The sequence below is a fragment of the Ursus americanus genome, chromosome 3 (assembly GCF_024610735.1).
Source record: "Ursus americanus isolate L20-20 chromosome 3, mUrsAme1.1.p, whole genome shotgun sequence".
NCBI classification, from domain to species: Eukaryota; Metazoa; Chordata; class Mammalia; order Carnivora; family Ursidae; genus Ursus; species Ursus americanus.
The window spans coordinates 16,058,238-16,081,917 of NC_142129.1; the positions used below are offsets into that span (position 1 = coordinate 16,058,238).

Here is a 23,680-nt window from a genome sequence, read left to right on the forward strand (position 1 = left end):
GGCTGTGTCTCATTTATTGTGGAACTAAACACATGATCTTATTAGAATTTTTAATAAGTTAATAGTAAACAGGATAGGAGTAGCTTCCAGAAGCTTTTTCTGCCTATTTCCATGTTCTTACCTAAATTCCAGAAACTTGAGGTTTCTAGAGATGTATTCTTCAGATAATGGCCATATTCTGGTAAGGAACCTACAATTCTGGTTTGAATGAGAACTTTTTCTTCCAAACATGAAGAGACATTATTGCCTTTAGTCCTTTCAGGTGCATGTGACTCTCAATTCTATTCTCTCATTTGTCTGACTACTTGGTTCTTGTTTTGCAGTCCCCAGTCTGTCCCAGACCGCCTGAGGATCCGGGTGAACAAAATCAGTTTACAAGACTATGAAGGATTCCACTATGACAAAGAGAAACTTCGGGAAGCTTGTAAGTTGGAAGTGCCTAGTTGATCTCATGTGATCACCCTATCTTCAGCTGGTTGATCCTCCTTGGGTTGATGGATAGATTCATCCTGTGTCTGAAAACAATGGTTAGGGAAATGAAGGGAAGCATATACCATGCGAAGCCCAAGCGATGATTTATGGGCTGAAGAAAATGGAACTGGGCAAAGGAAAACAGCAGAAGAAAATTATTATGCTAAGAGGACAAGTTAGGATCTCTTGGTTTATTAACCACTTCAGTCTCAGGTTTATCCAAGATGAGAAAGCAGAAAGTTGGTGAATGTCATATGGTATCATAATGTCTAGAAAACTCTTGAGACAGCACAAGTCTCTTCCTGGAGTCTCCATTACCAAATACTGTCCTCATTCTTCATGCAGGTGTGACAAAGTTATCTGCAAAGACATGTCCAACACATCTAGCTATTATGTGATTGCATAAATGTCAGAGGCCCACAGAATACTCAATGTCATGATAAAGTAATTCACAATTGATGAGGTGCCATTGTTCCTGAAATCTTAAATCGACTCCACATATGAATGTTTCTCAATGTTCATATTTTTCATATGGTTCTTTAAATGCATAGCTGATTTTTAGTTCATCTTTTCTATCATTCAGTATTTATTGGGCACTTTTTACATTCCATTCACTATGTTAGATCCCTATCTGTACTATGATATATGAGGTAACCAGGTAAAGTAGTCCAGAAGATGTTAAGACTGCAGGTGTGTTAGATATTAGGGTTCTGGGCTCTGTCACAATTATGGAGGCCAGTAGTCAAATGCAGTAAAGTCAGAGAAGATCAAGACCAGTATCCGAGGGTACAGGCAGGGATGCCAACAGAACAGAAGGAGTTTGATAGAGAACCAGAGGTTTATAAGTTTATGACGCCCAGTTGGTTCCAATATGGACCGACCTAGGGTTATGGAAGACACAAATAGCTAAAACTGGTGGGAATGGAGGAGGGAACACATTCTAGTGATAAGGACTTCCAAGCTCTGATTCTGGACCTGTGATCCGGAGTGGGGATTCAGTGGATGGAAATTCTGAAACCCAGGGTCAGTCTCAAGGGTGAGTGTGGGGACTTTCCGATCTGGAGGTGGCAGTGAGCAAGGGTCCATTTCCCTGGTAGCCCGACCACTGAACCACCCAGAGAATTCTGTGCAAAATTTCTCCTCTCAATTCTATCTGCAGGTTCAGCTTCCTCAGCCCTTCGGTGTTCTTTTCCTTAAACATCAATACTTTCTGCCTTCTCGCCTGCCTTCCCCCTCTCTGCTCTTCTCTCTCATTTCCTTTGTTTGGGAAAGTTTGAAGTGGGAATGGAGCAATTCCCTGGACTTTTGCTTTTCTCCCTTCTATAAATGACCCATTATATTTTCTAATATAAATGAGATTATAAGTGACAGAGTAGCACAAAATCTTATTTAACTCATAACATGATGGACATACATGTTTGCATTGGGAGGTGTAGCTATAGTGTGAGTTAAACTGACTTTGAAAGGCTACTTATTATAAAGAAGAGTGTTTTATGTCCTTTCTCATTTCCAACTTATAGACAAATAGCTTACAATTTTTGAAAACTAAAAAAGAAAGAATGGATCTCAAGTCAGTTAATATTTTTTCAGCTTACCACTGACTCTGAAGAAAGTCAGTTGGGAGTAGGGAAGCATTTGAAATTTGGGGCTGAAATGAGATTTGAGGCTTATCGGTGGATTTCAATTATCTGTTCTATCTTTTCCCTGGCATTATCTGTCCACCATTGCCAGAGGTAATTGTGATTTGAGTTTTTACAAGAAGATGACATTTCCTGGCAAGTGCTTTACTCATCATATCTTATGTGATGAAACTTCTCTGTAAGGAAACTTCTTATATCAAATTGGGGGAGGTGACTTGGTATAAATATAAATCCAGCAAATTCACCAGTGTCTTTGGATCTCAGAAGGACAAAGAAACACTCAAAGAGGGAATGAAGGAGTTAACTTGTTCTAAAGATTTCAGTCTGAAGGAAACAGTATGTTAATTAGAAGTAAAGATGGCCAAGTCAGGCATTCCACATTTAATACACAGTTATGATGCTTCTAAACTGTGGTTGTCCAGGGCAGTTTGTCCTTCGGGGTTATGTATTTGATTCTTAGCTTCACTCTCTTGCCTGATTCCAACTTGCAACCAACTACAGAGTCACGGTAAGGCTGGCAGAGCTCAAACAGTATAAAGACAAGAACCAGTCCAAGTCCATATGTGACATACAGTGCCAAAATAGATCTGTTATTTCAGAAGCATTAATTAAACAAAATGCATAGAACACCATCTAGATAAAAGGGTTTTGAGGACTGCACTCTGACCTGCATCCCAAAGGGAGTGAATCCTCTTAGGCCGTCTATTGATTGTCAACATACAAACCCTAAACCAGAGCAGTCCTGCGTTACCGGGTTTAAAAGAACTAGTTCCCTTTCTGGATGATACACTGAGTGACTCATCCAGGCAGCATGTGGCTGTTTGCCATCCCTGTTTAATAGATCTTGCTTATGTGTCTGAATCGTTATTCGTATTAGATTACAAGCTTGAATGTTTGTTGTCTAACAAAGCCCCACTTCCGTCCGTAAGGCAGGACTTCTTAGTAATTACAGGATGGCAGCCCTTTTAATTACCTTGCTTATTTTTAGCATAGAGAAAGATGACTACACTATTTCAAAGATTTACCACCCCCCTTCCATTTAGCTCCAATTCACCTGGGGGTATTCCCCCTAAAATAATAGCATAAAGAGGGTTAGTCTTTGCAGTCCCTCCCTCGCTGCTTGCCGATAAATTTCAGACTTACTTAAGATAATTAGGCTCTCATTACTGGCTTTATGAATTATTAACCCTCAAGATAATGGTTATGGTGTCCAAGAGGAAAGTCTATTCAGGTTAAAAGAACGTAAAGAGAAATGTTTAAAAAAATTCCTTAAAGTAAATCCATAATGATAGCAGAATCTTACTCCCATAATCTGAATCAAGTACATAAATGAGTACTTAATACAGCACATAATCATATAGTCTAGGCTGAGGGTAGTTAGTTTTTGAAAATCTGTTATATTTCTAACTCCAAAGGAGTTTCATTGATACAACATGTATTTTTATATCTAGAGTAACTTGATCTTGGCCAAGATTTAACTCTATCCCACATAAACAGGCTAAACTTCTGACTTCTGTCATGAGCTTACTCTGTGCTTTTGAATTGCCCTGATAATTCATACAGGTCTAGGCCCTAAAACACAAGCAAAAGCCAGTTTGGAGCTAATAGAAAATAGGTGTAGCCTACAAAGGTAGGAGAGGACTAACCCTTGTTGTATATTAAGTGTAGTGTTCAACTACTCTTTTACATTTTCTCAGTGTAATGGGAATTATATGGATGTTTAGAAGTATATATAACGTATAATATATAATATCTCAATGATTATTCTCTGGCATAGATGAACGATATTAGGAGTGTGTCTTAGACAGTTGCTTGAATGGAATTCCCTTGTCTTTTATTTACTGATGTGGTGGCAGAGTCAGAAATGTTTGTGTTTGAATCACAGTTGCAACCTTGACCAAGTAATCCATCTCTCCGGTGATCATACCTCTCATCTCTAAAATGAGAATATCGTCGCAGCCTCATAAACTAAGAGCGTGAAATGTAATCTCGTAGATGAAACTGCGGGTGCCAAGTCTGGCACGCTACCGTGCTCTCCAAAAGCGGGAGCTGAGATGGTGGTGGGTGCTGTTGCTGAAGACACATTACGGTCACGCGGGCTGCCCCGCGGTCGGTCTGCAGGTCCCAAGCCAGCCGACCTCCTCCACGCATGCTCTCACTGCAAAGTACACGTGCTCCCACCTTCCAACTCACTTTCTCACTTTCAAAAACAGCATCGAAAACACTGATAAATACCACAGGAAGGTTATGGGAAGAGAACATAATTAATCACTTAATTTACATGTATTATGTCTGCCAGTGCGAGAGACGGCCCTGAAGGCAGGATATTTAAACCTGTGAGACGTGTAAGCACTGAATACTGGTATTTGGTGGTCTGGCCAGATATCTGCACACTGCTCTCTTCAGTCCTAAGACAGCCTCCTATGTGCATCATGTGGTATTCGGCACTGATTTTTTTTTTTTTTCGACTTATTTTAGGGGCACCTGGGTGGCTCGGTCAGTTAAGTGTCTGGCTCTTGGTTTTGGCTCAGGTCATGATGGCTGGGTCGTGCGATCCCCGCATCTCCCTCTCCCTCTGCCCCTCCCCCCACCCATGCACATTCTCTCTCTCTCAAATAAATAAATCCAGGGGTGCCTGGGTGGCTCAGTCGGTTTAACAGCCTACTCCTGGCTTCAGCTCAGGTCATGATCTCGCGGTTGTGGGATTGAACCCTGCTGGGGCTCTGTGCTCAGCATGGAGTCTCTTCAGATTCTTTTCCCCCTCCCTCTCTGCTTCTCCTCCTGTTCATGCTCTCTTTCTCTCTCAAATAAATCAGTAAATAAAATCTTTAAAAATAAAATAAATACATCTTTTTTAAAAAACCTTATTTTTGGAATAATTTTAGATTTCTAAAAAAGTTACAAAGATTCTACTGGGATTTCTGTATACATTTCACCCAGTTTTCCCTATTGTTGATCACCTTATATTTCCATGCTACCTTTGTCAAAGAAACTGACAGTGCTTCATTAGTACTAACTAAACTCTGGGCTTTCTGTTCCAGCATCCAATCCAGGACATCACGTAGCATTGTGTTGGGATGTCTTCCCAGTCTTGTCTGGTCTGTGGCAGTTTCTGAGACTTTCTTTTTTTTTTCCCCATGACCTTGAAGGTCTTGAGAAATACTGGCCAGGTATCCTGTAGACTATCCCCCAATCTGGCTTTGTCTATTGTTTAACTTATGATTAGTGTGGAGTTATGGATTCTTGAAAAAAAAAAAAGTACTGCAGAGGTAAAGTCCCCTTTTTGTCCCATTACATCAGGACTTACCTGATATTCACATGACATCCATGATGACAGTAACCTGATCACTTGGTTAAGGTTTTATTTGCTAGGTTTCTCCACTGTAAAGTTACTCATTTTTTTTTCCCTTTCCTGATGCTGTTTTTGTGAGTCACTAAGTATAGCCCACCTTCAAACGGGGTCAGGTGGATCACTGGGGTTTTCATCATTTCTAGCTTCCATATTTGACCTCAAGTGAATTTAATTTAATATATACGTTGAAGTGGAGTCATTCACTCAGATGCACCCACGCTTCCAAAAACTATATATTGGCAACAATTATATGCTAGATACCACGTTAGATGGTAGATTGGAAGTGAAACTGGTACATTTAAAATGACAATATCATTTATTCAGTACAAAACTATTGGGTGCTTATTGTTAGCAAACAGTGGTGGGGGAAAAAAACCAGAAATAGTCCCTGATTCACTGGAGCTTTTTTCTCATGTGCTAAGCATTTCAGTAGGGCTATGGAAACATTAGGTATGTATTTTCCTAGCAAACATCACTTAAATGACTAAAGAAGGGGATGGGGATATAAAAGCAAGAATGAGAAAAGCCAATCTAACTACTAATTAGTTGTACGACCTTGGGCAATCCATTTATCCTCTTCAGGCTTGGGTTACCTTATCTGCTCTATGCAGTGGTTAAACTAGGTATTTCCTAAGAATTACTATATTATAATAAATGTTTAGCCCTATAGAAATTACCTAGGGTTTAACATTTTTCCTCCTGACATATTTCCTTGGTGAAGTTTTTAAAGCACACGCATCACGCATAATGAGTGTGAACATTGGATAATTGTGTAAGTGCGTTTTGCTTCATGAATGTGCTGTAAGTACTGATTTTTTTTTTTCCGTTGATTGCTTCATCTAAAATTGAATCTTTTCCCCCCCTCATTTAACAAGTTGACAACTGGGTTGTTCCATAGAGATTAGGCCTCCACTTGGTGGAGGTAAGTGTTCCATTTTGAAATCTGTCTGAGGAGTTAATGATGTCAGTCTGTTCTCTGAAGGGCACTGTCCATCCCTTTGTGAGCATGTTTGCCTTCTCCTCTTTTTCATGAGTTGACATTTATCCAGAGTTTTGTGCTTAGTTTCTTTTACTGTTCTTCCCTATCTTTTGTCTACATTGTATATTTATCTTTTTATTTAAAATGTGATAATAAGTCAAAATAATAGTTAACTTACATTGCACTATGATTCTAAGCCAGGAAATGTCTTAACATTTCTACTCCTGTCCCATAATTTAATTCTCCCAAAAACGTCTGTGGTTTTGGCCTGAGCAACTTGGTAAATAGAGGTAGGGGAGATATAGAGGACTCACTGTGACCAAGAAGCAGCACACAGTGAGCTACGGAAAAAACAAAGCTTGTTGAATGGAAGCCAAGAGAAGGAAAATGTTTTATGTGAGAACAGTGAGAACTCTGCCAGATGCCCCAGAGTGGGAGCGGTAGAGTAAGGATTCCACGCTAAGAACTAGTCATCGGATTTGGGCAGAGGGTGGTTAATAGTCACTGCACAAGAGGTTGAAGAGTGAAAAGGTGAAGGTGAATAGAATGAGCACGTGTGCACATGGGAGTGAAGGAAGTGAGTCTGCATAGTTGCTCTTTTTAGATGTTTAGCTATAAAGGGGAAGAGAGAATGGAATGGTGGCTGGAAGGGAACGTGGAATCCAGGGAGGATTTTTTTCTACTTTGTAAGATAGTACAGTTGTCTCTCCTGATGGGACCCGTTTCCTAGAGAGGGAGAACTCAATTCAGAAGAGAGGGTCAGTTGCAGGGGTATTGCCTTTGAATGGGTAGAGATGGGATCCAGTGCCCATTGGAGGGTAGGGGGCGGGCTCTGCGGAGTACGGAGCAGGAAAGGCAGAGGTGTGATACAGAGGCAGGTGAGTTGGGGGTTTGGGTACTAGGGGGAAGCAGAAGTTCTAGTCTGATGAGTTTTATTTTCTCAGTGAAACAAGCAACAAGCCTACTAGCTCACAGTAGGGTCAGGAGGGTATCAATGTTCAGGAAGAGCAGAGGAAGTTGGAAATAATCAATCTGAAGAGCAACACAATCAGTGACCCAGGCAGAATTGCTGAGCAGTACTTTAGATATGGATTGTTTAATTCATTGGCTTTTCATAAGTGCATAGAGCCTGACCCGTCAGTTCCTAGGGGTCTTGACTTATAAATTAGTGCACTTTCTTTCTTTCCAGCTTCAAAGATTCAGATGCCAGGAGAGTATTAGTCTCGAAGATGATGGTCTTATTTTTAATACAAATCCCTTTGCAACCTAATTCTGTTTATGATCCAAAGCCTTGCTTTGTTTACAAGAAAATACGTGCTTCCAGAGCTTTGGTGAATTAGATGCTGATGACGATAGGTCTCATAAAGGAAATAGGCCTCAAGCGTTGATATTTGATCCTTCTTTCATTGTTGAAACTCAGCTTTTGGTAATGAGAAACATCCATTGTAGGTCTATCCTCAAGTCTCTGCCCAGAGGACTATTTTTCACTTTCATTAGTTTATTCTGTGTGCGCACACACAATAATGACCAATTCTTACTGTTTATACACCAACTAGTTCATTTTGTTGGTACCTTCCCAGGTTGACCACTCTAGGATATCAACTCAGTTGGCAGCTAGGTTTCTCTTTAAGGACTTCCTTCTAGGGGCCTTGTCTAAAATTGTTGCTTTTTTATTCATCGTGTTAACGTGTGAGTGGTGTGGGATCAGCCACTGCAGCCATGGCATCACATTTCATAATAAAAACACCTAGTGCTCACACACCGCTTCACGCTTTACAGAGGGCGTTCACATATGCTATACGCAGGTGTTATCACAGGACACCTAGAAAGATCGCCTCGCGCAGGGTCACATAGCTGTGATAGGATTTTAATAAGTTGCATCTCTCTCTTAATCCAGTACACTTTCCTAATACATAGCTCTACTTCTTTGTAAAGACATAGCTGTGCACTTATAGAAATGTGTGTTAAAAAAAGAATTTGGGATCATAGTTTTTGTTATTGGTTGGGTTTCCTCAGAAATAGAATCTGAGGCTTTTGAGTTTTCTGTGTAGGAGGTTTGTTGGGGGCTCTCCAAGAGGGAACAACAGTTGTGGAGCAGGAGGAAAGCAGCATGGGCAGAGGGCCGAGGAAGATGTCGAGCTGTAATAGAGTTGCTACAGAGGTGTCCCATGGGGACATTTGCACCTGGGGTGGCCATCTAGGGTTGTCCCGGTTGAAGCAAGGCTTGTTAGCTGCACGTCAGGGTGTCCTCTGGGAAGAAGCAAACCCTGATTGGGGTAGTTTCCTTCCTAGAGAGGAATCAGCTGTGAGCTATCAGCAGAACCCACACCTTCAGCAGCGAGGCAATGAGTGCCTCAGTCCCCTCATGGACCTGGATGGGGCACTTCGGCTCTGAAAGCATCATCTTGTTTACAGTAACTGAGCACCTGAGTCTTGAACTAAGGCCAGGAAAGAACCACCCACACACCAAAAATTCTTGAGTCCATTCATTCACTTCTTCATTAACAACTCTTTACTGAATACCTACCATGTACCAAGCACTGTGCTAGGTGCTAGGAATTAGACTCATATGACCACTAGCCTCCAAATTTTAATTTGTATTTTTTGACCTGACCCCCCCAACACTATTCCAAATTCTGGGAATTGGAATATCAGTTACCTTCTTTAGATGTGTCAGAATTAGTTAAACTCAAAATGTTAACGATGACCTTTTCTTAAAAGTTCTTTTTGACATGAACTATTGCTAAGCCAAATATTTTTTACTTGGAATGTGAGTGATTAAAATTGGAAACATAAATGCAAGGCAGTCCAAATTTCAGGCTATTTCTAGCCCGACACTGGAGTCAGAGATCACTCTGGAGTTTGATCTTCAACAAGGTGGGCATTTCTTCTGTGTATTCTTCCAATTTATCGGTAAAGTATTGAACTGAATAGAACCAAGGACAGAAATGTGTGCTAATCTAAAAATAACCTCTTTGCAGATGGACTCAGAACCACGATTTTATGTGCTCTCAACACAGGTAAAGCTGTAGACTTTTCATAGTTCATACCGGGGAGAGCACTCTTTCCTGATACTTAGTGGGTTTCCTGAATCACTGAGGCATGGCACTCTCTGGAGTCACTGATAAACAGAATTAGAGAGTCCCCTGGGTTGTCAGATTCTCAGGATGTGTTTGCTTAGATCTGCCCTGCTTCACATCTCTATGTGGCAGCTGTCTACATGTAATTTGTTTACTCTTTTTGCTTCCAGAAAGACTGAGGTCTCCAGAAGATTTTAGGAAATCTGTTATTAATTCTCTGCATGTATCCAATGGGCTCAGAAATTCAGAGGTCCATGGCTGATTGTGTCCTCCATATCTAACTGTTGATGACCTTGCCCATCACCGAACGGTGCACAGACACAGTGTGATGTTGAAATTGTGAAAAGTACTTGAACTAGTATCTCTAACCATCATTTTGAGTATTTAAGTTTTGGGTACACTTGTGAATCTTTGCTTTTGGGCCCTTAATGTTTCTTTTGACTTTCATATTTATTTGGCTGGCCAGGCCATGTAGCCAAGATTCCAATGTCATAACCAAGTATTTGTTATCTCCTAATTACTAGAGCACTGGTTCTAGTAAATTATCACTGGCAGTTCTTCTCTGTATCTAGGAATTTTGCAAATACTACCTTACCGATAAATATGCCTGGGAAAACATTCTTTTGTTTTCCAGTGCCCACTGTCAGGTACATTCTAGAAACTCACCATTAAAAGCTGCTATTATATTTTTACACTGGGAATAAATCCCAAGGAATTTTATAACACATTTTGTTGTACAAGAATTTTATTGAATGTGGCATTAGGAATTTCCATTGAAATGGAGTTCTCTCCATCAAAAATAGAAATTTACACCATTGTTGGTAAACTTTCATATTAAGCTGGACAATTATGACATTTCATAGAACTATTTCATCTGGGCCTTTGGTTTTTATGATTATAAGAGTATTAGGCCTTTGCCCATACTTTCCCATAGGTTATTATTGGTAATACATGAACAAAATTCACCAGAAGTAGAGAAAAAAAAAAAAACTTGTGCAATTTTGAATGTATTAGCCACAACTGGGTTGCATTCTCCATCTGACTCCTTTTATTTTTGTTCAGAAGACTGTTTTAACATCTTTTTTTCTGGATTTTCTTTCTCACTTCTGCTTTCCATGTATTATGCCCTGCATGCTGGTGATTGCAAAGAGGATGAGAAAAGGGTCTATTACTGACTAATCCTTACTTCCCGAGGTGCTGTAGTATGGGGTTTAGATGGACGTCTGGGGAGTTAGGACATCTCCTTTCCTCCTCCTTCCTCCTTCTGCTCTTGGTTCTCCAGGCTTGAGAATATTCTTAAGAATTCTGCTTGTAACAACATTCTCACTCAGAAGCCCCTTTCAGATAGTTCATTTCTTATCAACTGCCTTCGATGCATTTATAAGTGGTCTTTGTCATCCATCATTACAAAGGCCACTTTTATATTGTTTTCATAACCCATCCATCCATCTCTTCCTCTCTCAATCTCCCTCCTCCCACACTCCACTGTGGCATTTGCCAGGTTACAAGGAGGTTGTAGCTGCCATGGCTACTCTAAACAACTTAGAGTCACCCTTGTGTCTTTTCCTTCTCACTATCCAGTTGTTCATGGAGTTGATTCCTTGACTTTAGTCTCTCCTTTCTTACCTTTGCTGCCACTCCTCTCTTTTGGGCTTCACACTTGTTCCTTCCCTTTACTGCTAAAACTCTCCCTAACTCACCTTCCTGCCACTCACCTTGTCTTCCACATCACCCACAGATTTTTCTAAAATGTCAAAGAAAAATTGCACTGGACAAATGAAACAGACTAGGAAGAATTAATTCAAGACTATTGCAGTAGGGAAGAGAAAGTGAACTCAACTCTGCTGTGACAAAAGGTGGGAGAATTTTTAAGCACTGGGGTGAGTGAGTAAAAAAGTAGTGGAGGACATTAGCAGGAGGTCAGTCATTGATTGGTCATTGATTGGTCATTGAGTAGGCTATCTGTGTTTGTTGTCACTTACTAGCAGCAATGAGTTAGGCTCCTACCCACCCGTGGAGATTCAAAGATCAGGACACAGTCTTCCTTGAAGAGTCCATTTCAGAGCGATGCCTCCCAGGTCTTTGAGAAAGACAGTCTAGGGTTGCAAAAGTGGCTGAGATGGCATCTTAAAAGGACAGAGAAGTAATTTACAATTGAAAATCTTCTAAATAAGAACTGGGAGGTCAGGCACTGTCTCAAGGGTAGTCAAGCTGAGGGGAACATTAAGGCTTCTGGGTCAATGTAAATCTGAAACCTTTATCATCTGTTGGAAACCCTGGAGTATCTGCCCGTCCTTCTGAGATTAAAGTCTCAACTCCTTAGCATTAAAAAAAAAAAAAAAAAAAAAAAAGCGAACCTCTGGCCTTGGCCTCACCCCCTTGTACTCTGCACTCACCTATTTTTCTAAGTCCTGAACATTTGCTGCTTTTCATACCTTGGTTTCTTAGAATCTAAGGATGGTCTAAGACTAAGAGAATTTCCTGTGCCTGACAAACCCTTGTCTCAGTTGCCAGACTCCCATTTGGGATAACTCCTCGTGAAGTGTGTCCTAACCTAGGAAATGTGCAACTTCTCTGTATCAGAAACACATCAGGTTCTTATCTGTCAGAGTTCCACTCACAAGGTATATAATCAAGAGAATATCTTTAACAACCCTCTTTTCCCGGGCTGTAACACCCTGAGGGCAGGTACCGGGTCTTACTCCATGTTGCATCCTCACCTCCTAGCCCTGCATTTGTCTCTGGCACAAGAAAATCCTAAAAACTTGTGTGCTGGATCATTAAGTAGATCTGACAAATATTTTTGTACAATTCCTTATGTATATAACTGAAACACAATTGCCCAATTAAGTGAAAGTGAATACCAGAAATTGTTATTTGAAATTATCAATGGCAAAGTGTTTAAGAGGATTTTTTTAAAGTAAGTTGGATGTCCCTTGGGTTGCCTTCTCAGTAGGTTACTATTAGGATAAGAAGCAGAATTCAATCTGTAGTTTGAAACCTGAATTTGTAGAGAAACGGCTATTTTCTAGAAAGCACACCTCCAAAATACTGTCCTCATATAGAATGCAGTGAAAACTACCTAGTTGACTTTTCTCTTGTGGGTGACATTTTGAGCCAACTATGGGAAGGTTTAGCTCAAGCTATGGAGTACAAACTCTAGGATGACTTTTAATCACAAGAACCAGGGTTCATGAAACATTTTACAGACCCCAGCTATGGCACAGTGGAGCATAAAGTTCTTAGGACATTGTGTATCCTTTTGAATGCTAATATGCCTATTAATTTCCCCTGTTGGTTCCATTGAGCTGTGGCAGTTAATGATGACAAGTTGTAAAATGGACCTGTGTCACATGGGGGGAATTAGATTGAAACATTGCCAACTCATTCTCTTTAATTATTGTCAGCCATCAAGTTAGAACTTTAGTTCCCTGATAACTCTGACACATTAAAAACTAATGAGGACCATAGGAAGATTCCACTTATCCCCTCTCATCCTCACTTAGGACTTTTCTTCCTCTCTCTAGTCCCCTGGCCCCCTCCCTGATTTTTACTTCTAGTCCCTTCTTCCCATCATCTTTTGACTTCTTGAATAGTGTCAAAACTATGGCCAAGAAAGTACGTAACATTCGTTTTTCTGTATGTGAGCAGATTCTCGGATGTTAGCAAAATACCTGCCTATAGGAAACTCAGAGCCTGTTTTTTTCTTTTCTGTTGCTTTTTATTTATTTTTTTAACTAATAGACTTTATTTTTTAGAGCAGTTTTAGGTTTAAAAAAAGTTTAAGTGGAAAGTACACAGAGTTTCATATATCCCCTCAACGCGTTCCCCCCCCCCCCCACAGGCACACATAGTTTTCCTCATCTTGCTTTAGTAGGATACATTTGTTGTTACAATCGATGAGCCAATGTTAATGCATTATTATTAACTAAAGTCCACATTTCTACATTAGGCCTCATGCTTGTGTTCTGTAGTTTTATGGGTTTTCACAGATGTGCAACACATATCCACTGTGACAGTATCATTCAGAGTAGTTTCACTGCACTAAGTACCTCCGGGCTGTACCTATTCATCCATCCCTTTCCTGTAACTCTTAGCAACCACTGACCTTTTTACTCTCCATAGTTTCGCCTTTTCCAGAACACCCTGTAGTTGGAATCATGCAGCACATGACCTTTCCAGACGGGCTTCTTTCATTCAGTGATATGCATGTATCCATGCATATTGTCTTTTGTGGCTTGAAAGCTCATTTCTCTTTGTTGCCGAATAACATCCCATCGTAGGATGCTAAGTTTGTTTTTCATTTGCCTATTGAAGGACATCTTTGTTGCTTACAAGTTTTGGCAATTATGAATAAAGCCAACTACGAATATTCATGTGCAAATTTTTGTGGGCATAATTTTTGGCTCATTCAGGTAAATACCAAGGAGTACTGTTGCTGGTAAGAATTTGTTTAGTTTTGTAAGAAGCTGCCAAGCCATCTTCCAAAGTGGCTAAACCATGTTGCGTTCCCATCAGCAGTGAATGAACATTCCTTTTGCTCCGCCTTCTCACCAGCATTTGGTGTTGTCATTTTTCTTTTCTTTTCTTCTTCTTCTTCTTCTTTTTTTTTTTTTTACAATTTTAGCAATTCTTATAGATATATATGTAGTATCTCGTTGTTTTAATTTGTGGTTCCCTAGTGACATACGATGTTGAGCACCGTTTTCATGTGCTTATTTACCGTCTATGTGTTTTCTTTGGTGAGATGTCTCTTCAGATCTTTTGCCTACTTTTTAATTGATTCTTACTGTTGAGTTTTAAGAGTGCTTTGCATATTTCGAATACCAGTCTTTTATCATATATGTGTTTTGCGAAGATTGTTTTTTTCCTGGCCTGTCTGGTCTTTTCATTTCCTTAACAGTAGCTTCGACAGAGCACATGTCTTAATCCAATGAAGTCCAATTTGCCGCTTTTCTCTTTCATGAATCATGCTTTTGGTGTTTTATCCTAAATGTCATTGCCAAACACAAGCTTGCCTAGCTCTTCACCTGTGTTATTTTCCAGGGAAGAGTTTCTTTTTCAGCCTGTTGGTTTCTAAAGACTGTGTATAAGTTGACTGCTTCACAAAGAGAGTGAGTATGGGACGTAAACTGTATCGATTAGGTCAGTAAATCTAAAATTGATGCTTAAGGAAATGTCAAGTTTTAAAAAGGGTATCTCTGAATAGTGTTCACATAAAATAAATTCATTCTAAGATTATATTTTTGATGATTTACCATATTGTTCAAAACACTTCCCTATTTTATGAATTTTTAACTCTGATTTATTCTTTTCAGGAAAGTGACATTGTTTTTATTTAGCCTCGAGACTGCAATTCTAATATTTTTATGTATATATTTTGAGCATCAAACCCAATCTTTGCAAATCTTTGCAGTTTCTGAGAAGCTTTTCTCTAAGGTCACACACCTTCTTTTAATGATCCCACTGGAGATAGTTTTGTTTGTGTTTTGAATAGGTTAGCACCCCCGGTCAGCTGCAATTCTATTCTAGCAGGAATTATGCTGTAATAAAGAGAGAGACAAACTGACTGACTTAAACCTCCCCACGTAAGGAAAAGATGATGATTTCACTCTTAGAGGAAGGCTCTCAGGAGAGCTGAAAAGAGTCCTGCATTGGTGTCTGGCTTCAGCTTCCCTGAGGATGCACGTGAGCCCATTCTAAGAGGATTTAGGGGCCAGGCAGTGACTGAATTCTGAGAAATATTTGTCGGGGTACCAGGGTGGGTTCTAGGTATCAAGCAGAAATATGGTTAGAGGGAATGAGCTTCTTTGAATGTGTCTGCTTCACCATCACCTAACTCTTGCTCTCAAAAACAGGTTAAGGCAGAGTACATCTGGGGTGATAGAGTGTTGTTATATATATAAGAAACTGGTTCTGACTCGCCTGGGCTGTATCCTTGGTTTGAGAAATCACTCCAAGGACTACGAAAATCTCAGTGACGACGGCTGTCCACATAGCAGTCTCTTGAGTCACAGGCTCTAGTGTATGCAGTTTGGCAGCTCATTGCACCTGTCATCCAAGGCTTGTCTAGCCCCACCTTGGAAGTTTCCTTTGATCCTCTTCTTTGTTGTCTTCCCCATGTGTTATATTGCATGCATTCCTCATCCTTGTTGCAAACTCAACTTTTGTTAGGGAAGTACTATAGTAGTTTCTTGATAGAGGGTGTGTCCTTTATTCAACCCTTGGAATCATTTGATATCTTGGATTATGTGTAAAAGTCTTAGAATGCTGAAGGGCTTGTTTCATTGCCTGCCCGACTGTGTAGATGCCTGTACCATTTAAAACCATCTAATCCCTGGTCCTTTATATGTCATCCAGTTATTCCTTTCTAGAAATTCACAGACACTTCTTTGTCCCCAGTATTCTTTAATTTTAAAGTTAAATGTCTTTCTATTGTTTTATTGTTGTTGTACTGGGCACCTGCTGGGCCATTTCAGTTTGAAGCTAATGTTCTTCAGTTCTATGAAATATATTTTATTTTGCTTATTTCTGACAATTTCTCTTTTCTCTGGTTTTTTGGAACTCCTATTATTTGAATGTTGGACCATTTGGCCTAGCCTTATTTTTCTTAGTGTCTCTCTTGTATTTTATGCCTCCTTTTATTTTTGCTCTACTTTTATGGAGATTTTTCTCAACTTTGTCTTCTGTTCTTTCTATTAAACTCTATTTATTTTATCAATTTTTTTTATTTTCAAGAATTTTTTTTTCTCTGAATGATGTTCATTCTCCTTTTTTCCCCTCATAGTCTTTATCTTCTTTTATGTAATCTGTTTATATTTCATGGATGGAATATTTTCTTTTAACTCTCTGAGGATTCCTTAAAGAAGAGATTTCAGATCTCTTTCCTAAAAGGTAGGGCTCTGGCTGCCAACTTTTGGAGAGCCTAGTGAGGGAAGAAATCTGGGGAATCTCTACATTCTTCAGATGGTCATTTAATCCCCATTGTCTGTAAAGTAACTATACCTGCCAAGAGTGGCTGGTGGAATCTAGTCATTTATTTTGGCTACTCCCTCCAGTGTGTGAGGAATCTGATACTGCCAGTTTGCAAGACTTCTGAGGGTTTTGCTATATAAATCATGTTGGTTCTCATCAATCACACCCATGGTTTAGGATTAGACGCTATAGGAGCTCTGGGTCATTTACCAGTTTTCCATCTGCTTCATCTGTTACTGTCTGCTCACTCTTTCTCCTCTTTTTTCTTGGTTTATGTCTTTAAAAAAATCCATTTACTGTAATTTAGTAGCATTTCTGGTAAGAGGAAAGGAGGTGTTAAATCTGCCATCTTAACTGAGAAACCAGCTTGTTCTTTATTGCTTATAATGTATAAATTTGATCCCTGCAATAAAAGTTCCATTATGTAGGTTGAGTGTTGGCTGTTGCTTATTGGAGTCAAGTAAAATCTCTAATGCCAAAATAAGGGTGAGTCATCGGGATCGGGGCTAATGATGCTAATATCCCAGCGATAACTACTTTCATTGTTCCTAGCTAATATGAAGGAAACGTCACTAAAGTGGTAGTTGTCAATATTGTAAAAGGAAGGTAATAATTTTCCACAAATTTCTGCTTTCTCCACCATGTCAACCCCCAAATGAAACTGTCAGATCACAGTATTTTTATACTACAGTTATTTTTCTCATTGCAGAAAGAGTAGAGGTTTGTTTTAAGAAAACAGAAATATAATTTATGGAACTACCAGCTAATCCTTACAGTATTATGGTAAACTGAAAGATATATGATTCGGTGTGTTCACTTTCTAGCTAAAGTTGCTCAAAAGATAGTAAAGTGGGTACAGGAGAAAGAACATGATGTTTTGGCTATTCATTTTTAAATATAGTGTTGCATTTAATCTTCACAAAATCCTAGAAGGCATCTATCCTAAATACCATAGTCTTCACTTTAAGGATCAGAGGAATTGAGTAATTTCCAGGACCGAACTGCTAATATGAGTAAATTGTAAGATTAAAGCAACATTGGAATTTGAATCCAAGAGAGAATGACCATAAATCCTTTGTACTGCATACTGCTACTTTCATAGGATAGATTTGACAGCAATTGTCAGTAATCATGATATGAAACTGTGGTAGAGAGTGTCTTTTTTTAAGCCCAATTAATAGCTAACATCAGTCAAAAGCCCTCTTTCCCTTAATTGACTTCTTGAGGAATGTTGCAAAGTAGCTGATTTTATACTTATAGTAGAAATGAATGACACATCTTTGAAAAGTTTTTCCTAGTCTGCCTTCTTTATTCTAGGTCTGGAATATCTACCCTCTAATTGTAGTTTAAAATATCTGCTACCAAGTACATTGAATTTATGACCAGATTAACTCCAAACATTGATAATAGAAGGAAATCAGAGATGTTGACAGGATTCCTGCATTTCTATAAAATGTATCTCCTAATTTAAGTAAATAGATAAGTATTGATCAAGTTTCATTTTTTTACACTGGCACATTTGAAATTAAGAGTAAGCATCCTTAAGTAAGATTCTAACATGGGCTTTCATGTTACTAAGTTATATTTTGCTTCCACAACATTTGACTGACTTTCTAGGCCAAAATTCTAGCTTTTCCTACTCATTCCTCAAGTGTCAGAAATCTTTAATCTTTCTTTACTTCAGTAGATAACCTTATTTGGATCAATGTAGTAGTCTAGCTGAGGGTGATTATTTTAATCAGTACTTTTAGGAATCTCCTCACTGAATTTCCCTTCCTTTTCTTTTAAAGATATATGATTACCATACTGATGAAATTTTTTATGTTTCTGGTTATATTCAAAAAGAAAAGAAAAACTATTTTTCCAGATTATTATTTCCCCCAAACATGTGAGACTTGCAGGGCTCCTTACCCTTTTGCTTACTGCCCCCCTTGCCCCAATCCCATGCATGCTCTGTCTCCTGCTCCAAACCTTTGTTTTTTTGCCTCCCCTGGAGAGCTGACTTCGCCCTTCAAGACATACTTTCTCTTTCACACCTGAACGCACTCTAAACCCTTCTCCTTCTTTTTATAAACTCTCATTGACTAGCTACCACTGCTCTACCAGACATTATGGTTGTGAAGGTAAACAAGTCATCGTTGGTGAAAGAGTCCATGCTTACGCACATGTTTACATATTTCTACACGATGATGGATGCTTAAAAGCTTTATGTATGTAGGACTTTCGTTTCCATTAGAGACATCACTACCACACCCTGTTCCTTTAGGTTGCCAATCTAAGAGGTCATAATGAGAAAGAAACTATTTATTTTTCTCCAGACTACCCTCACTTCTCTAACTAATAGAGCCAATGGGGCTTAGTAACTTACAGAGAGACTAAAACTACCCTCCGGGGGGCGCCTGGGTGGCACAGCGGTTAAGCGTCTGCCTTCGGCTCAGGGCGTGATCCCGGCGTTATGGGATCGAGCCCCACATCAGGCTCTTCCGCTATGAGCCTGCTTCTTCCTCTCCCACTCCCCCTGCTTGTGTTCCCTCTCTCGCTGGCTGTCTCTATCTCTATCGAATAAATAAATAAATAAAATCTTTAAAAAAAAAAAAAAAAAAAAAAACTACCCTCCGGGCAAGAATTAGTCCCTCTCTCCTATAGTTTTCAAATGACTAAGCCCATACATTTAATGTAGCCTGTGTTACAGTTATTATTGTTTATATGTATCTTCTCACGACTTTGTGAGTTCCTCAAGATTTCTCCATGCATTTTATATGTATTTTATTCTCTGTATTATTAATTTTTAATGCATTTTGCATTTTCAGACCCATTTATTGATGATGAGACTTTAAAAATTCAAAATCTTTAGTGAACACAACTGGCCTATCATGTGCTTGCTAGACGCTAGTTGGATAATTGGGAATTTCAAAGGGTATTTTTTTTGGTTAAATTATGGATTTTATAGTACAACTGTACTTTTAAAATTAGAAATGGGCAATATATTTTTTGAAGTTTTGGGAAGGAGAAAATTTTTCAGGAATCTTGTGGTTACCTGTGACGTGGGAAGTTCTAGCCATTAAAGCCGTTGTGGAACATTTGCCACTGCCTAAATAGAAGGTATTTAAGGCGCATAATAGCTTTTCCTAACTGTTCCCTGAAGCCCTGCTGATACCACATTTACACTTGACCATGTGTAAAGTCAATGGGATTTTTAAGCTGTAAACCTTCTAGAAGCTTTTATTTATTTATTTTAAACATTCAATGCCTATTTAGTTCTGGTGTTGGCCACCAGGTAGCAACAGTGCTTTGAGTAGCTCGAGTCTCTTAAATAGGGAACCATTGCAAACCGACAGAAAGATTAAACCCCATGTAGTTAGGAGGGAAAGGAGTAAGTGTCCAGAATCATGATTTTTTCATTCCTCTGTGGCGGTACATTGACTCTTGAAAATGCAGGCATACATTATTAGCTAGCTGTGAGCCGCCTCCCGGTCCTGCCAGCCCACTGTTCTCATGACATTACTCTTCGTATCAGGGCCACCGAGACAAAATGAAGGCTGGCCAGGTGGCAAGGGACAATATAGCGCATGCAAGGGATGCATCCGTAACAAAGAGATTGGGTCCCAGGGGAGGTCTGAGGAGAATTTTGGGTATTGAAATGTCCAAAACACTAATAATATTTATGAGATACTTCTTAAACCGTAAGAAACACATTTATGCCAATGTAGAAAAATCAAATATGTTATTTTAGACTTTTCTCTTTCCTTCACCCTTAGCTATCCCTCTGGGTATTCTAGTTGTGCGTGGAGACTGTGATTTGGAGACTTGCCGTATGTACATAGACCGCCTACAGGAGGTGAGTTTCTTTAGCCAATTATTTATTCTCAGTTTTCCATTTTTGTAACCAATTACCGGCCATATAGATTCACTTCTGCAATGGTGCATCTGGGGAAGACATGAAAGCATGGGGTCCTCGTCCTTTAAGCATCGACCACATCTTCTCTCTCCCCGACCCCCACTGCTATTTTCCCTCCTCAGGTGGTTGAAATGGGTAAGGACGTTGCTCTAGTGTGATCCATAACTATAGCTGCGAACTTCTTGTCTTCTTACCAGACTACATCCCTGTGTGTTTTGAGCTCTATAGAATTTCAAAGGGTCCTGATCAATAATGAAGGAGAACAGAGAGTTAGGTTATTTAATGTTTTGTATCGAGCACAGACTTCAGCCAGCGAGCACTACATTTTTAAAAAATATAACTTCTACAGGAAAGAAAAACCTTCTATCCTTCATAGGAATGTGTGTCAGAACACAGAAGAATACTCTATTTTGTTCTTCAGTCAGGTCTGCCATAGAAAGAGGCAAGGGAAGAGACCCTCTCATATATGGCATTCCCACGAACTTGAATTGCATCAGCGAAGTCAGAAGACCCAGACCCGTCACTGCGGTGGTCATTGATTGCTTTTGCCAGACTTTGAGAGAGAGTATTCACTGTCTTCATTCTACAAATGATGAAAAGCACGAATAGCCACTTCTTTGTCATTTTTTTCTTGATGAAGGACGCACATTAAAATCGTTGCTTTCCGGATGTGGTCTAGACACTTGTATGTTTTGAGCTGTTGGGTCATTTTGATAGATATCACCAGATGAAAAACTCTCTAGATGACATGTTTTCTATATGTAATTATCACAAAGATATATAGCGCCGAAAATACTGTCAAGTTATAGCCACTTAGCTTTGAACAAGAGAACATAGTTCTCTTGGTGGCAATAAATTCAGGTAGGAGGCATAAAGTAATATGAAAAATTATTAAGTTTCCTTTTTGGCATTTTTAAGGATAGAGATTGAATTGTTTCACAACATATTTTGAGCTAGAGACCAAACTTTGAATATAGATATGGGTGAGAGAAGAAAAGTCAGCAAATTTTACACTTCTGGCTTCATTTCACTTTTTTTTTTTAACCAAGAATAACCACAAACTTTAACATGTCAAAGTTTGTGGACTTCATAGTGTATGCCTCAGGCCCAAATTAATATTCCTCGAACACCACAGTTCCTCATTTTTCCAAATACTGTTTTTATTTTATTATGAAACCTCCCTCAAAAAACCTGCAATAAAAAGGCAAATCATAAATGATACCAAACCCTGGTTTTGTTTTTGTTTTTTTAACTCTTGGGTAACTTAAGATTTCACAGTAGTCCACGACATGGCTAATGAATTGACTTTGTTGAAAACTAACTTATTGGCATGCTTATAATACCAATATTCAACTAAAAGTGGGATTCTAAAAAAAAAATGAATGAATGAATGAATAAACTCAAAGAGGAAAAGTTTTAAAACTAAGTTGGGCACAGAGTAGTTTGGTAAAGCCCTTTGGGAAGCAGGTATAAGGACAAAGGTACCCAGGATTGCTGACATCTGTGAATAGAATCACTACCCTCATTAACAAGGAAGCCTTCAGGCCATGATCGAGGTGACAACTTACTTATAAAACTTTATAAAGCGGGCCAGACTCTCAGAATCTGCCGGTAAAACCTCATTAATGTCAAGCCTATTAATTTGCACTTCGTGATCATGTAGGGGTGGCCAGCGATTTTCTCTTGGCTGTCTGTGAAAACCTGTGTTTGCCAAGCACTTAGCAGTAGAAACACAATTACTAGGACAGTGTGTATTTGGTCTAAGATCAATAAATTCTTTCTGAATACTTAAAGGGATTTTAGAAGCTTTCTTCATAAGCCAAAAGTTCAGGTGCAAATTAAATATGACCACCATTTATTAAAAAGAAATGGCCTGGTTTTTACTTTTGGTCTTCTTGATCCTTGAAACTCTCTCACTCACCTCTAAACTGCTTAGGATATATAGACTTCAGTAGCTGAATGGCCTTCCTTCTCTCATTCCAGGTTGGTGTGTTTTTGTTATTTGGGGCATTCTCTTTTTTGTTTAAGCTTGATGAATTTGGAAGAGGTATAGATACTTTCTAGATGAGTTTAATAATACTAAATGGGGGTTCAGTTGGTAGAGTTATAGCGGCAGCTTGTTCAGACTAATCTTAAGGTATGGACTTTTTTTTTTTTTTTTCCATTTTCTCATTAGGACCTGCAGTCAGTTTCTTCTGGCTCCCAGAGAGTTCATTACCAGGTAACATATAATTGACCCCTGTGGTTGTTTTCTTAGCCCCCCCCCCAAAAAAAAGAAGGTCCGTCTTTCAATCAATGTTTCATTTGGATTAGAGGCCACATCTTCCCTAGAGATAGAGTTCACACGAAGAACCGAGTGAAGTGGTCATTCTGATTCTTTTATATTTTCCTGGTTTTGGGCTATCCTAGCGTAGCACAAATTTGAACTGTAGATTTTCTCCCAGATCATTTAGAAACGATTATAAAATGAAGTGCTTTCAATGATAAATATTAGAAGCTCAGTTCAAACTAGCTTGACAGGGAAAGAGTCTATTGGTTCACATCAGCAAAAAGTTCAGGTCAAGGGTGGATTTTATGTACCATTTAGCCAAGCTTCATGCTTCATTTTTCTGCTGGTCTTTCTGCTCTGTTCTCCTTGTCTGTCAATTTCACCTGAACTAGATGTTTCCGTGTCCAAGATGGCTGCCATTAGCAACCAGGGCTGCATGTGTCTTCTTCACATCCAGGAAAGTGAGTTCTCTGTTTCCCACAACCATCAAGCAAATGTGCTAAAATGCAGTCTGACTGGCTCATCCTGGTCTTTTGGACAGGATCTAAGAAACCCAGCCTGCCTCTCTCTCATGAGTCACATCAAGTCCTCAGGAGAACACTCAGATATCCTTTGCCCCAACAATCTTTGGGAGGACGGTTTTCTCCCCACTTCCCTGTCCCTACCCTGTTGCACTCTCTAGCCATCCTTCTACAAATGAGATTTCTCAGGCATGGTTCAGATCCCAGGATACAGTATACCCCAAACTGTAAGGGGCAAACGTGAAACTCTGAGTGGTCCCAGTAAAGCCCATTCCTCTGAGAAGCTATTCCTCTTCCCTACTAGAGCGGTGTGTGGGAGTCAGGGTATGCCAAGACTCCCTCCATAAATAAATCCTGTCCTAGACCCTTTCATACCTCCATGGGGGGGACAGGTGTTTAAAGATGTCTCAATCTGTAAATCCTGGTTTAGCACCTCACATTTGCTTTTGGCTTCTTTTTTTGCTACACCTAAACATCCTTTCTTATAAACAACAT

The 23,680-nt window shown here is 39.4% G+C and overlaps 1 protein-coding gene across 2 annotated transcripts in view; it reads left to right on the forward strand.

The window, feature by feature from the left end:
- The window catches only part of DGKI (diacylglycerol kinase iota), a 422,277-nt gene that overhangs the window by 298,909 nt on the left and 99,688 nt on the right, over positions 1-23,680 (forward strand). For both annotated transcript variants that reach the window (XM_087860802.1, XM_045792572.2), the window contains 3 exons: positions 324-424; positions 20,256-20,335; positions 22,572-22,616. In XM_087860802.1, the coding sequence (XP_087716928.1) occupies positions 324-424; positions 20,256-20,335; positions 22,572-22,616 (226 nt within the window). The remainder of the gene's footprint in view (positions 1-323; positions 425-20,255; positions 20,336-22,571; positions 22,617-23,680) is intronic.